This window comes from Haemaphysalis longicornis, unplaced genomic scaffold (assembly GCF_048455015.1).
Source record: "Haemaphysalis longicornis isolate Haplotype H1 unplaced genomic scaffold, Haemaphysalis longicornis Haplotype H1 scaffold_3, whole genome shotgun sequence".
NCBI lineage: Eukaryota > Metazoa > Arthropoda > Arachnida > Ixodida > Ixodidae > Haemaphysalis > Haemaphysalis longicornis.
In genome coordinates this window covers 20,336,046-20,351,246 of record NW_027526335.1, presented here as the reverse complement: position 1 = coordinate 20,351,246, position 15,201 = coordinate 20,336,046, and the positions used below count along the sequence as shown (strand labels likewise).

At 47.3% G+C, this 15,201-nt stretch overlaps 1 protein-coding gene and 1 non-coding gene across 2 annotated transcripts in view; one reads left to right on the top strand and one right to left on the bottom strand.

Annotated features, from left to right (window-relative positions):
• Positions 1 to 15,201, top strand: part of LOC144173188 (homeobox protein Hox-A3-like) — a 35,979-nt gene extending 20,778 nt beyond the window's left edge. The window contains exon 2 of the mRNA XM_077701694.1: positions 13,855 to 15,201. Within this exon, the coding sequence (XP_077557820.1) occupies positions 14,004 to 14,354 (351 nt within the window). The 5' untranslated portion in view covers positions 13,855 to 14,003 and the 3' untranslated portion in view covers positions 14,355 to 15,201. The remainder of the gene's footprint in view (positions 1 to 13,854) is intronic.
• On the bottom strand, positions 10,881 to 10,978 carry Trnar-ucg (transfer RNA arginine (anticodon UCG)). The gene has a single exon. It is a non-coding gene; the product is annotated as a tRNA-Arg (tRNA).

Here is a 15,201-nt window from a genome sequence, read left to right as displayed (position 1 = left end):
GCGGTCTCGCAACAGGTATCTGGGGATTGACTCGACCCGAAGGAGAGGGAGCGGGGGCCAGGCCCCGGACTCGAGTCGGCAGCTCTGCAAAGAAACCAGCTCGGTCGTCGCGCACAACTGCACTCGGGCTCGTGGTGGTTGAGGTCGCCGCTGCGCGTGTTGCTCTTGGACGTCCCGCAGGGGGCGGGTGGCGCTCTTTCCGGGAAGGCACGTGTCGCACCGCGCGACGTCGGCGGGCAGGGAAAATTGGAACGGTTTACGTAGGGCGAGATACAGACATTTTCCGGAGCCAGTGCCTTCGTCCCATGAACATCCACGTGCTTATTAATGTCCGTCGCAATGTCGTGATGTGTAAGCTAAGTACGGCAAGATTGTATGCCCTGGTCGATCCACCCATCGAGTAGGCTACTGTTCCCGAGTCTGCCATGTATTAAATTGCCCTTTCGACCGGTACTTGCCGCGTATGAGATTGTTAGAGGAGGCGCCATGAGGACGGATCTTTCTGACAGCCACAGCAGAGTTTAATGAGGAGACAACAACCCGGAGCACTTCCGAAAGCGGAGTCATTCGGAGCAAGATCACCGATGCCTTCCTCCAAGTCGTTCTACGTGGACTCCCTGCTGACCAAGTCCTCGAAGTCGTCCCGGGACCATCGTCCGAGGTCCCGTGGGGCAGCTGCCGCTGCAGTCTCGAGCTGGTTCGCACCCATGCTGCCGCCGGCGCCCCTGCTCATGCAACACCATGGCGCCACCGGGACGCACCAGCAGCACCTGTTCTGCCGGAGATCGGACCCGTCGGCTCTGCTGCCCTCCTGGTTTCCCTGCTGCGCGCTGTGCGTGCGAGGACCGCAGGTCGGCGCGACCACGCTTCCCGCCACAACGCTGCTGGTGTCGGGGTCGCCCGTGCAGCGCGCTGCCGTAGATTTTCCGGCGTCCGTCTTCCAGCCGCATCACCACGGCCTCGAACATTACGCCGCCTCTGCTAGCGCGGGCCTAACGACCCCTACGGAGGATTCGCGGAGGACTGCGCGAGTGAATGGCGACAGTTCACTCTCTCCCGTGTCCCAAGGAGCAGGCGGCAAAGTCAAAAGCGAGAATGGTGAGTTGGTGTTCCTGGTATTTCTGACGTTGTATCAAACATGATTAGCTTTGTCGCCAAGGAGTCTCTGGATAATTAAAAATTGATCTATAAATTTAAAATTCGTACTAATTCCTCTGACGGGCAGCAAGAATAGTTAAGCGTCCTATACCTCATGCGTGACGACTGCGGAAAGAACTTTATCGTCCTCAGATTGACTAGCGCATTGCCTGCAGTTATAAAGCTTGCCGGTCCGCATGCACACGTGTGCGTTGTCTCTCGCAGGCTTGCTTGTGTGCGCCCGGCACAATACAGACTTCACTGTTTATGCGTGAGGCAACCTATCCGGAAGGTTTTCTTCTGGGAGATAATGAATATTCTTTTTACCAATTTTTGACAATGCATAAATAAACAAGTCAGTGCTGCTCGCGGCACACACTTACATATACGCTAAGCTTGTTCCGTGAACCACAACATCTACTGGACATCGGGCCTTCGTGATGTTATGCATGTGCATCCGCAAACCTTTATGCGGAATGCCTTCTGTGGTACTTACGTCGTTCCCGAACGGAGGCACGCCGACACCAACTGTGCTTTGAGCTTCGAAAGTAGGCTAATCAGGGTGCACATTCACCATAAGTATCAATCGCGAGAGATTTCAATGTTATCTGTCGTGTTTGTACAGCGTAATTCGACCTAAGATGCGTCTGCCCTCAAAAAGTTGTTAAAGCAATTAGCAACCAATAATCGTATTCGCAAACAAAACTTAAACTCCTTAAACGACTGTAACCTTATAACAAAAATGTGGTGGGTAACACCGAATAGGCTGTGCATACGCGGCGACAGCTTTGCAGGATATATACTGCGCTGTTGTGCTACATAAGATTTTTAACAATAAAGCTAAACACTATAAAGTTCGTACAAACAAAGTGGCAAATACTCCGCAACTGTATGGCAGTAAAGATAAAAATGTTAGCCGATCCTTGCTCCATACTGCCGTTAATATACTATAACGCTGCAATCATCAGGGACTGCGTGAGACACAAAATTATGGCATCCGCTACTAATCCCGTTCTGTTGTAATGACTGTGAGGGTAAGTGATAAGGTTGAGCAAATATTTCTTCTAGGACAATTAAGGTTGTTTATGATCCCATTCTTCAACATGTCAGTTTCTTGTTTTCAAGGGCCACGAAGACACCAGTAGACGTAGTGTGTTTCTATATAGGTATGCTATGAACTTTTTCTCCTGCCCTGCAATTTTTGTCGTCTCAAGTCCCGAAAGATTCATTCAGGGTGTACGTTGAAACAATGTGCTAGCGAAATGTCGCCAATGAGTCCATTTTTCTGGGCATTAACATGAAAGTGGGATTCTTGCCTTAACGTGTGAAAGGAGACACGTTCAGGTTGTGATCAGGAAATTATCATTGCGCAAACATGGACGGCCTACTAAGAAACGTCAATAGAGATGAGGGCCGATACAAAGGTCATATCTGAATCCTACGTGTAGCACCATCGCTGCGGAGACAATCAGTTGAAAGAACAGTCGACGGGCGCCCACGGGAAAACTCTGCGGCTGCTCCAAATAAATTCTGACCAGCTTAAAACAAAGATACGAAGGTTAAGGTAGATTAATATCGAAAAACAACACTGACTACCCACATAATAATGTGAATAGCATTAAACGCGAAGTTTCGCTCAGCCAAAGTATTAATACGCCACACGCGATCTTAACGTGACTTCTTGCGGCGCCCCGTGACGGTGTGTGCGATCAATTGAACCGAAGTGTTACATTTTTCAACGAATTTCAATTGGAGCTGCGCGATTTCGCCGAACATGCGCTTACACGTAAAGGATTGCAAAGACACCACCTTAACGATCGTATACTGGCTGAACGTGGCGTCAGTTTTCTGCAAAGTGTGAGCACCTAGCCTGACATATGAACGCTTCAAGAAAATTGTTCATGGACCTTAACCACTCGACGCTTGAATGATCTTCTATTTGCCTTTTCTGTACATCGCTACTCTTTACCATCTTCACTATTGTAATTGAATCCCCGTTCCCACTTTTACCAGCTCTTATTGTCGCCCACGCTGCGCTATCGTCGTCACCCTCTTGTCGCTGTCTTCAAAAATATTTCTATTTTTATATCTCCTGATCGCTGCCCTCATCACTCACCTCTGTTGCCGGAGTCTTCATCCAACCTTATGGTTGCGTGTGGAGCTCCTTGTCAATTGCTCCTCTAAAACAATGTCACTCCCGCCTCTCGTCGTCACATTCTTCACCATTCCGCCTCTCGGACTTTATGTCGCGTTTCATATCAAGGCACGTTTCGCCTCTCCTCACAAAAGTGTAAAAAGACGCCGACATCGAGGCACCATAATCATTATTGTTATCCACCGCAGGACGAAGTCCTCTGACATAGACTTCCAACAGCTCCTATCCTGTGCTGCTCGAGTCCATTCCGTACCCAAAAATATTCTTATAAGGTGCTACTGCCACTTCTTCTCGTCAGTTAGCTTGTTTTTATACTTGTGTTGTTTTCACTCGTTTTGTACTAGTCTAAACCACTGAACCCTTTATCGCACCGTTATTCCACCTAGTAGATATAGGAGGTCCCCCCGACAGTCGCTGACTTTTGGACCTCCTCCTGTAATGCTTTCATCGTGTATTTTTATTTATGCTGAAATAAATTCAATTAAAGTCAATTCCCATTTTCGGTTGCCCAATGGCGCTTTTAGCTCCTAATTTAAGCTAGGATATGTTCCACGCGTTTGCTGTCTAATCTAAGGCGCTCGTTTCATACCCTTACTCGTTTCTTACTCGCACCCTCATTCTTTCTTTGGCTGTTTTAAGATGACCTAAGTTCCCTTCTGAGGTGATTAATTAGTCACCATGTTTCTGCCTCTAGAATCAACACTTGTGATACACATTTATTGTCTACTATCACTGTCACTAACAGGGTAGCCTACTTTATTTGTTTATTTCAGAAAACCTGCTGCGCCGTAAGGCATTTTTACAAGGCGAGAGGGGTGCAAACAACAACGCACAAGAGCAGAAACAATAAATTTGGCAGGCATAAACAGAAATCTAGTCACATCGCGAATCACATCACATTGATAGTGTTTGCCGGATGTGCCCCGGCACATGCTTTTCACGCCTCGTTTCTTCCTCAGGAATTCGATTAGCACAGAAAACTTGTACAAGATAGTCATATTCATTCAGTTCTCGTTTTCTATTACTTAAGTGGGAGCGGGGCTTTCTGCAAGCTTCTTTAACAATACTTTTCGTTACTTTATATTTATCTTCAGCCTTACGTCCGAGCTTACAGAGCATAATTCCTACAGCAACCTTTACAGGCCATCTCCCGGCTCGCCGAACAAGACGGTGTCATTTGCAAATCTCAAGTGGCTTAAACATTCTCCAGTTACTCGTGCCCCTGACTCCTTCCAATCAATATCGCTAATTACCCTCTAGGCAGGCCTTACATAACATCGGAGAAGAGGTGCCTCCTTACCTGACGCTCTTCCTGGTAGGGAACTTCCCACTTTTCTAATTGAGGTTTATTGTACCCGCTCATCCTTCGCACGTATCCTCGGTTAGCTTTATGTAAGTATCGTTACTCCTTGGTATATCAATGCTTCCATTACTGAGGCAGTGCTAACTTACTCAAACGCTTTTTCGTATTATGTCACTTTAACGCATGTATTGTTCTCCGCGGATTTATTCATTACCTGATTGATGTTGTCGGGTTGGTTCTGCGTTTATTCGTGCCGGTTTTTCATGCGTTTTTTTCATGTTTTGTTTCCTTCAGTTTCGTTTATATTTGGCGTCATTCGAGAAAATAAAATCCAGTTGTAAATCAGCGCTTTGTGTGTCCTCTTGCTATCGTCCTGTGTCTTGCTGTTTGCGCTGTGGTTCAACACGCATCACCAACTCGCTCAAGTTTCGCTTTACTAACCTGGTTGATGGCACGAATAGGATTGAAATTTGAGTAGCCGTTGTTAAATACTGCTTCTTTCCTACGTTGTTGGGAATCTAGAGTGTCGTTTACACGGTTAACTAATAGCTTAGTGAACAACTTGTACACGAGATTAGGATGACGGATATGTTATTATTTAACTGTTTGACATTTCTTCCCTTGTCGATTAGAATTATGTTAGCGTTCTTTTAGGGATGCCTTAAATGTCCTTAAGAGGTCTGAGAATAATTTTTAGAGAGAGAGAGAGAGAGAGAGAGAGAGAGAGAGAGAGAGAGAGAGAGAGAGAGAGAGAGAGAGAGAGAGAGAGAGAGAGAGAGAGAGAGAGAGAGAGAGAGAGAGAGAACAAAGTTTCTTTAGAGACTCAAGTCTAGCTTTTATAGCGCAGTGTTCTCCGTCCTTTAGAAGACTCCCAGCTGTCGTCTGCTGCGTCTTTCCCTCTCTTCAGCACTTCGAGCGCCTCCTAGCCGCGTCTTCAGTCGCTATTTGTACCTTGCGAACGGAAACTCTTCTCAGCAATGTTTCCCGGTCTAACGTTGATAGCGCGCAAACGTAGCTTTCCGCTACTTTCTTAATATGATCCATGTTGTTCACTATATTGCCAGTTTTCGTCTCTGAATACATACATTTATTTTAACCTAATCTTTGGCTGCATATTGCAGTGTAACTTCCTGGAGTAACTTATGTAATTTGCAATATGACTTTTTAGCGGAAGCCTATACAGTCGTAGTTTACTTGTGATAGGCTGCAGAAAAAAAAAAAAAAACCAGGTGCCATTCGCGACGGCCACAGCGGCGCCGCGACGCCTCACTTATTATGTGTTTCAATGATTTCTCAACCGTCAAAACGTTATTTTTTTCCCTCGCTCGCAAATCGCTAAATTTAGCCGCGCGGATTTCCCAGTGCGTCGTCCAATCCGGCGTTAGAAAACCAGCAGGTAGGTTGGTGAGGCAGGGGCGGCACATTAGATCGCACTTTTCTCGTTTAAAAGTACATTTGAATCGGCCGGATAAATTTGGAGCATGGCTTACGAGTTTTAGGCATGCGTAAGGTGTGTAGGCAATCATTTACAACTCGCTTCAGTGTCCTTTCGAAGTCCTGCCCCGGTTTGATGCCTCTCCATTTTTTGCATCTTGTATGCGCGTATGTCACTATATATATATATATATATATATATATATATATATATATATATATATATATATATATATATATATATATATATATATATATATATATATATATATATATATATATATATATATAGCCTTGTTTCGCAACTGCGCGAATTCGATTTACATTTTTATTTTATCGGTTATCGGTTGCGATAAACATTTTTTTTTCTCCTCATTCGTTCCTGACACTTTATGTTCCTGCGCTTCTTACTAAGTTTCTTAGTTTTCTCAGATGGTTTACCAGTTTATTTTCTCTATTTTTCCCGCCTACAGCGACTGCTAATTATGTGAGTACCGTAGTTAGATTGTCGTTAATTATGTGCACGCTTTCGCCACCACCATATGTTTTAAGATTGGAAATTCTTTCTGGAACGTTAATCGTAACTCCTGCTCCATATCCATTACTGACGGCGAGTTTGATTTCCTAGTTTTTATTAGTTTCGTCCTTTGCTTTCTAAAATCTACACAGGACCGGCTTACATCGGCTCCGCACAATCTTGAGATCAATGCTCTTGATCTTGCATAGAAAATAAACATCCCATACAATACCCGACTGTCACTTGGAATGCAGGCGACTTTAATCTTCATTCAGGACGCAAAATTGTGAGTCCTGTCATATTAGCCGCTTTGACCATGCGTTGAATGCCCCGGATGACTGTTTTTGTGTGTGTGTTTTCAAGAAAGGACTCCGTACTGTAGGGACTTACTCTCTGTGTTGTTAGCTGCCGTTGTGTTTTTAGCTTTGTGTCGTTAATACTCACGATGCTGCAGTGATGTGCTTTTTTGTAATACTGCCTGGGATTGTGCTTGATTGCACCGTGTGGCACTTCGGACACATGTCTGAGGCATAGTCGGTTTCATTTTTTTTTTATTTATTGATAGCGTTACATCAAACAGCTGACTCAATTTCAGGCCAACGACTCCAGATTTTTTCAGTAAACAAAAAAATGACTCAACAACAGCTGCAGGCTTCCCTCCTCTGTACGCTGAACAAACGCCAGGCGCTACATGTTTTCAATGCACGTCTCGGCCAAAAACAATCAGCGGTAGAAGTATAAGCTTGAGCAGTATCGGCGGTCACCACTGAGATGTTATTGCTCGCTGGTGCGTGACTTGCATTGAGAAGAAAGGAAAGTTCACGCAACACGAGGCGAAGCGTGGGGAAACTTCTGGTTTGGGGTATTACTACGAACGAAGCTGGTGTGGGCCTCCGACGCCACAAGAATCTGAGCGCGAAGCGCGAAATGAGAAACATCGCAAGACGGATTGCAGTGGCCGCGTTTTACGAGGCCGCAATGTTGTGTGGCGAATTTCGGCTATTGGGGCCGCTTGCACAGATCTCTTCTCTACAAAATTCAAGCAAACACATTTGTGCACCTAAAACTTCGGGGTGCTTGTTTTACCGTTTTTGGTAAGCTATCGGTCTCCATTCGGTTAAACTCCATGTTGATGGGTTGTGAAGCGTAAGTTTGAGCCCGTATATTTATATCGGAACGTTTGGTTAACGGGAAATCGAAAAACTAAGCTATATAAAGAAAGAATACGGCTAAACGATCATTTCTTTGCTATAAATGAAAACTTGTAGGGTCACCGCGTTTTTGTATAAATAATAAAAATAAATCTAACAAAGCTATTCACCACAAATTTATGGCCCGTTGGAATTTATGCCTAATGAGTGCAAGTGTCTCAGTTGTTGAAGAACGGCGATAAAAAGATGTGGAGGCAGTTTAGAGAGGTTCTCACTCAACGCCTTGTTTTGTCTTTTTCATGTTTCTCTGTCACCGAATATTTCTGCCTTTCCTCAAGAAAACCGCTACCAGACCAACTTAGTATAACGCTGAAGGCTTTTTTTTTTAATTTGGTATGATGATTATTTATTTAGCTGAACGCTTCGCAATTTGACGACCTTTTGCAAAAATACTCATGAACACACAAAATGGAAAAACCGGTTGTGGATCACAGGTAGCCAGAGAAAATTATTCTTGCACGCTGAAAGCGCACCAAGAGCACTGAAAAAAGGAAGAGGGGCTGTCTAGCAGGCTACACTTGAAGCTTCGCTCGGCTCGAATTTCGAAGGAAGACTAGTGTCATGTAGTTCTCCTTTTCGTTTATGCCGACTAAGCCTGGGAATGCGCTAGAAGCTTCGAGGTGGCCTGGCTGCTATGAATGGACGGTGTAGGCGCACCGAATCTCTCTCCGTCCCGGCATGTCTTGCGCCGTTGGCCTCTCCGGATATTCGGCGTGAGGTTGGAGGACACAGACTAGATTAAAAACCTATCTTAATGTTGGTTGGAACATCGCCTTTTTAATGAGATAAGCAGCGCTAAATACAGAATGGAGGGTAGTAGCGGACATGCACAGCGCTGCCTTTAATATTTGTGTCGTTTTCGGCTCCGTCAATGCCAAACAGCCACCACGTGGACTAACCAGCAGCTCTTATTCCATGTCTTGAGACACAGTTCTTGTGCGTCGGGCACGGACCTAGTTTTACTCGTTCTTCGTCATCGGTGTGAACCGTTGCGTTTATTCTGCGTTCATCTTTAACGCTATTTCTGTCACTTTATTAAAGTCAACATGGACCGTTCTTTCTTTCATTCTTCTAGGTGCGAAGTACCTTGGGACCGCACAGTGTCCGCCCGCGTGCGTGCGCATAGCATTTTACAATCACAAAAAATTCACATAGGCATTGGCAGGATTAGAGCCTGTGCGTGGTAGACCAGACAGAGTTAGTGTCAGTCGTCTTACCCATTGGCCTACTCCCTCGCCTGTAACGGCGCGGAGTGCCTTAGGACCTCCCAGTGTCTGTCCGCGTCCATCCGCGCGCACACCACCATCAAGGGAAAATCAAGCGAAACTCGATTTTAACCGTGAGTTGCAGTTTCATTTAGGGAATAATCAAGGTGCAACTCACGGCTCAAATAGAATGATGGTCGGGGTGCAAATCGGATGTCACTCGGGGCTCAACTTGGATGTCATTTCGAGACCCCATACTCCGCACCCTCGCCGTCATCCACGGGGTGGAGATGGTTGGTTGGTTGGTTGGAGCCATAACAAGAATGGCAGTTACCCACTCTGGGGGATTGGCAAAGTCTGACTGTGTTTTGTCTTTCTTTCTTTCTTTCTTTCTTTCTTTCTTTCTTTCTTTCTTTCTTTCTTTCTTTTTTTTCTGCGTTTTCCTTTTTTCCTCTCTCTCTCTCTCTCTCTCTCTCTCTCTCTTTCTCTCTCAGTCCCTCTTTATTGCTGCAGGCGTTGCTGCTCGTTGTGAGCCTATCACACTTCTCACCATTACTGCACAATGGTCGTTCATCCGAGACCGTCCAATGCGCCCACTGCACTGGCCGACTCTTCAGTTTTACCCTCTTAATAAGTTCGAATTTACTGCATCCCCTGCGAAAGTCCGATATACGGACCCGCTCGTCAAATGAAAACAGCGGGCTGCGTTTGCGAACGCGAACACTGACGAATATGCTCACATGTATTACAACAAATGCTGAATTTTTGTAGTGTCTTCATCATTGTGCAACCAATATTTGTGTACACCGAAACGTTTTTGTAGCCATAACACACCTTCACGCGTAAGAAGGCGACTGCTAAAGCTCTATAAGCTCCGAAATCAATTGCTAGGATCTTGCATCCACTCCCCCCCCCCCCCCCCCCCCCCCCCCAAAAAAAGGGAGAGAGAACATAACAACTCGTAAAGAACCAAAAAAAAATCTTCCTCCTGAGTTTACGACAAATCAAATTTAAAATTGAAGAACCTACTTATGGGCACTGAACCATATCACTCTGCTATAATATTGTTTTAAGTACCGCCTGAAAACGTAACCGCAATAAAAAAATTTACCATCCCTTCCTACAAAAAAGGTTGAAAGCAGTGCAAAAGCCTTCTCACGTCAAAACTGCGTCAAAAGGGCGTCAAAACCTTCGCTAGACGTGCATCCAACCTGCACCGAGAGTGCGTCCCATCGATCGTCAAATCTCCGAAGACCGAAATCGCAAACGAAGAACAATCCCATGCGATGATTTTTCGCGGACTAAGTAAACGCATCTACGAACGATCTAAATGTATACCGATTCGTGGCTTATGAGAAAAAGGTATACTTTTGTACTCCTTCTTTGTGATCGATGCGTGTGTTGTGTTATCTAGAACCGCTCCTTTTTCGCAATTTTCCTGTAACCGTTTGGACACAATGGAAGCGGTTTCACACATGCGTAGGCTGCCCAGAGGTCTTATCTAAACTTTTAGGTCGACCGATCGGTCTACGGGAAAATGCATTAGTTTTCTGACAGGACGCCACCAGTCCCACTAAGACAGCCTTACAACTCCTTCCCATCCAGCGTAAATGCTTATTAATTATGATCAAATGTAATTTTTTTTAGAATTCTCATTAAAGTTATTAGAGATCTTCCGCTGATAACTCTGTTGCAAACTTCACCGCACTGTCCTTGTGCTTGTTGTGAGCTACGCTTTCAAGGGACTGCAGTGAACACAACGTACTCTTTTTATAATTCGCTCAAAATCACTCTCTCGCTGCACGACGCTGTCTTCACGAAACCAAGGTGTCACTAATATTGGCTTTTTTTGAATTCCCTTACACGTGGCGTTAGCAATGAAGTTAATGATAAGGGAAAAAAAAAAAAAACGACACAGCGTCCGCGACAGGACTCGAACCTGCAGTCTTCTGATCCGAAGTCAGACGCCTTATCCATTATTCAAAAAAAAAAAAAAAAAAAATAGGCCACGCGGACGGGGGGTGAAACGGCAGGCGAATTCTGAAGGCCAAGCAAGGCAGTTGACTAACAGAACAATTGCCATGACTATGCTGGCATAAGGTAAACGTCGGTGCCGTTTCACGTATTAAATGACGAGTCCCATTGAGGTCACGAGCAGAAAATTTGAGTTACAGCCCACTACCACTCAATGTACACGCCGTAGTTATAAACATAATAAATAATTAAAATATTGGATCATAAAATTTATTATTTCCAGAAAAAAACAATCTATATAACGGGCTAATCGATGTTATTTAATTAGCTGGTTTAGTAGACCTTCTCCTATCCCCCCTTTAGGTGCCATGCATGCATTCGACAGACTGCAGAACTTCAATTCTATAAATACCTTTTGGTAGGGACCTCCCTGCAAGACACCAGGCGACTGAATTTATGAGGCACTCGCCAAGGTGGCTCAGTGGCTAAGGCGTTGCGCTGCTGAGCACGACGTCGCGGGTTCGATTCCCGGCCGCGGCGGCCGCTTTTCTGATGGAGGCGAAAAGCAAAAACGCCCGTGTGTACGAGATTTCGGCGCACGTTAAAGATCCCCAGGTGGTCAAAATTAATCCGGAGCCCTCCACTACGGCGCGCCTCATCGCCTGCATTGCGTCGGCGCGTTAAACCCTACAATCAATCAATCAATTTATGAGGCGGCTGTTTTATTAATGTTGCGCTGCTGAGCACGAGGTCGCGGGTTCGATTCCCGGCCGCGGCGGCCGCTTTTCTGATGGAGGCGAAAAGCAAAAACGCCCGTGTGTACGAGATTTTGGCGCACGATAAAGATCCCAAGGTGGTCAAAATTAATCCGGAGCCCTCCACTACGGCGCGCCTCATCGTCTGCGTTGCGTCGGCGCGTTAAACCCCACAATCAGATCTGTTTTATTAATGGCGATATCGTTGTTTAAAGAGAAATGGTGGGCCGAACCATTCAAGTGGGGGCGAGTTCCCAAGCAAAGCTGGTTCGGTTTTTTAACAGCGAAGCTGTTGTTGCTGTCCGTATACTGTGTGCGGTGTGCGGCGTCATCAGAAAACTGGTTCATGGACACTTCCGCCGTTTACCGCCCACGTGAGCACGTGCCTCATGAGGGTCGTCAAGGCTTGCGCGTGGCGCTCGCAAAAAAATACCAAGAAAACAGTTCACGCGCGTCCACGCCTCAAGGGATGAGAACAAGACAGCACGCGCTTCAGACGCCCAGTTCGCGAATACGGTTGCCGCCGGTTCTAGCGCGTGCTGCTGCGTTCCACCACGAGGAAGACGAACTATATAGATGGGTATGCGATGACTACTACTACCACAGTGAAAGCAACGACTGAACATGTAAATAAACATGTTCAAACATAACTCAATGCGTGATGGTGTGGCCTTCAGTGCTTGCATAGAAAGAAATCCACCAGCTTCGCCGTGGTTCAAGCCTTCCTTGCGCGATTTTGTGCAAGCTTGGCCAATTTTGGGGTTATAGGCTCACTCACGAAGCGAAACACGACTGACCGGGGCGCTGTCCATGCAATTGGCGGCGGGAGGGTCTGTATGGCGTTTGACACCACTCTCTCTTCCATCCCCCGCGTTTCTGGTGCTGCTGCGGTGCGCCTTCTCCCCCTCTCCGCCGAGCACAGCACCGACGCCACACCCCTCCCGCACCGCGAGCTCTCTCCTTACCTCGTATTCTGCTTTTTAGAGCGAAAGCTCTGCTACCCTACATATTCGAAGGTCATTATTCATCGCGCCACCAATGGCCTTCCGCAACCGGCGCGCAAGCTGCACCTTTCTTTCTTCTCGCTTTGCTCGCTCGGTGCCTCGCTGCTGCGGTACCGTATGACTGGGTGAGAGTGAAACGGCTGCTTCGCCAGCGCTTGATCTCACAGCGCCGGCTGGGCCGTCAGTGCGTACGCTTCAGCGCAAGCGAACCACGTGACAGGGCGTGAGTTTACCGGAAGCCTCACCGGCGCTTGGTCCCTCAGTCTCGCCATCGATGGCGGGCGGGCTGGGCTGTCTGGGCGTGCTCTTGAGCGCAATCAAAAGGCTGAATCCAGTAATACCGTAGATATAGCTAGACGGCAGGCTGCGAAATCTCAAACAAAGGCAAACTCTCACGAAACAGTGTGTGCATGGTCGTTGCTTCCGCTCGAGATAACTAGGTTTACAAGTGTTAAAGCTGCGCCAATTTTTTCGACAGAATTATTTGTCTTAGTCGTTTTTCGCCATCTGTCATTTTAGAAGCCGTTGCGCTGCTACAGACTCAGAACGGCGGCTTCTCTGCGAACAGCTTCGGGCCCATCAAAAAATGGCAACGCGAATACTTAGTAATATAGCGGGAGAGTCCTCAACCCCAGGCAAGATACGCACGTCCGTACATCAGCCGTCACTGTGGGCTGTGACGCCTTGAGGTGTCCGCATGAGGTCCTTTTTTAATTTCTATAATTTCACTGTGACTGTCATGCCTGTTGTCTCGTCTTACGCTGTCTTGGATGTGCAGCCCTATTTGTAGAAAACCAACGAGAAGAAGCGAAGAAGTGAAGAAGAAGAAGTCACCACATGCACGTTCCAGTTGTAGTCATCATCATGCTTTTCTAGAATAAATATGTGTTCGTCGCAACGTCGCCTCCGCCTCAGCGATTCCTTCGTCTCACTATTCTCAAGCCATTTAATGCACTATTTGAAAGACTAGAGGAAAATGAATGTCCCCTAAAACAGTTCTGGGAGGAATTTTTTGCAGCAGCGCCCATTCCGCGCGTGTGCTGCTGTAACGCAATGGTAACGCCCATACGTGCGTTACTTTCAAGCAGTCTGAACGGCACGCTACCGACGTTTTTCTTTCTTGCAAGAGAATGAAACGTGCTCTTCTTTTTCGGCGCAGGTAGCTGTCCCTTGGGCGGTACGGCAGCGACCTCCACGTTCACGGCGGGTGACGGCGGCGACAGCGGCTCGAGCACGAGCGGCAAGCGCGTGCGCACCGCCTTCACGAGCACGCAGCTGCTGGAGCTGGAGCGCGAGTTCACCTCCAACATGTACCTGTCGCGGCTGCGGCGGATCGAGATCGCCACCTACCTCAAGCTGTCCGAGAAGCAGGTCAAGATCTGGTTTCAGAACAGGCGCGTCAAGTACAAGAAGGAGGGACACCACCACGGACGCCGCACACCGGGGCACCACCAGTGCCGCTGCAGCGCTGCCCTGAGGAGCACCGCCGGCGACACCGCTCCGAGCAGCAGGGGCAAGGCGCGCCGGGACGCGTACTCGCCCCAGCCCCCGTGCGGAGACAGCGACGACGGCGAGCTGAACGTGTGCAGCTCCTCCCAGGACCTGGAGGACGCGGACTCTCCGCGAGCCACCAACACAGACGGCGAAAGCGACGGTTGACGCGCTTTGGGGGCAACCCACGGACGATGATGGTGAAACGCTTTACTGTCGCCTCTGTTCAGACAGACTCACTCTTTGGGAGTGATAGTGACCTCGCCCCTTCAGACGGCGGTCAGAAACCCACGGGCCCTGCGCTTCACATCTGCTGGGACGATGTACTGTCGCTGCCTGGAGGCATCCCTGTGGACAAGCCCCCTTGCAGGCGTAACCAACTTGCAAAAAGTGTGAAAGAGTGAACGCGGAGTGTTCAAACAGAAAACGATCGTGATACAATCGCCAAAGATTGTTCGAGACTGAACTGTGTTAAGTCTTGACCCAACACGAGGAGAATATATTGCACGGATGCTTTCGGGATTCGAAATGGCACGCTTACTTTTTCTACCCCACTTCACAATTCATTTCAGTGTGAGCTGCCACCATGATTCCTGCTTTTGTTATACGAAATAATCCTCTGTTTCCCATACATGAAACACGCGCGCGCGCACACACAGAGACACACACCATTGTATCTACACAGCAGGAACTGATGCCTGCATTGCAAAATCCGGCACGGGGATTGAGGGGTGAACAAGGGAAGGCGAGTTCAACTGTAACTTCCGATAGTGCCTAGTTTTGTTTGTGCGCCGGAACAACGAAAAAAAAAAAGAATTTCCTGAGCAGAAAGAAACGTGTAGCTGCACTAATTTAATTGGTATCGCGGTTCAACGAATTTAGCGGCACGCTCGTTTGACGCACAATAAATTTGGCATAGTATTGTTTGCGCCTCACAAACCGTCGGTGAAATCTCTATACGAGCTTGCTATTCTGCTCATTTGCCTATGCTAATAAACTTTGAGGTAATAAAGGT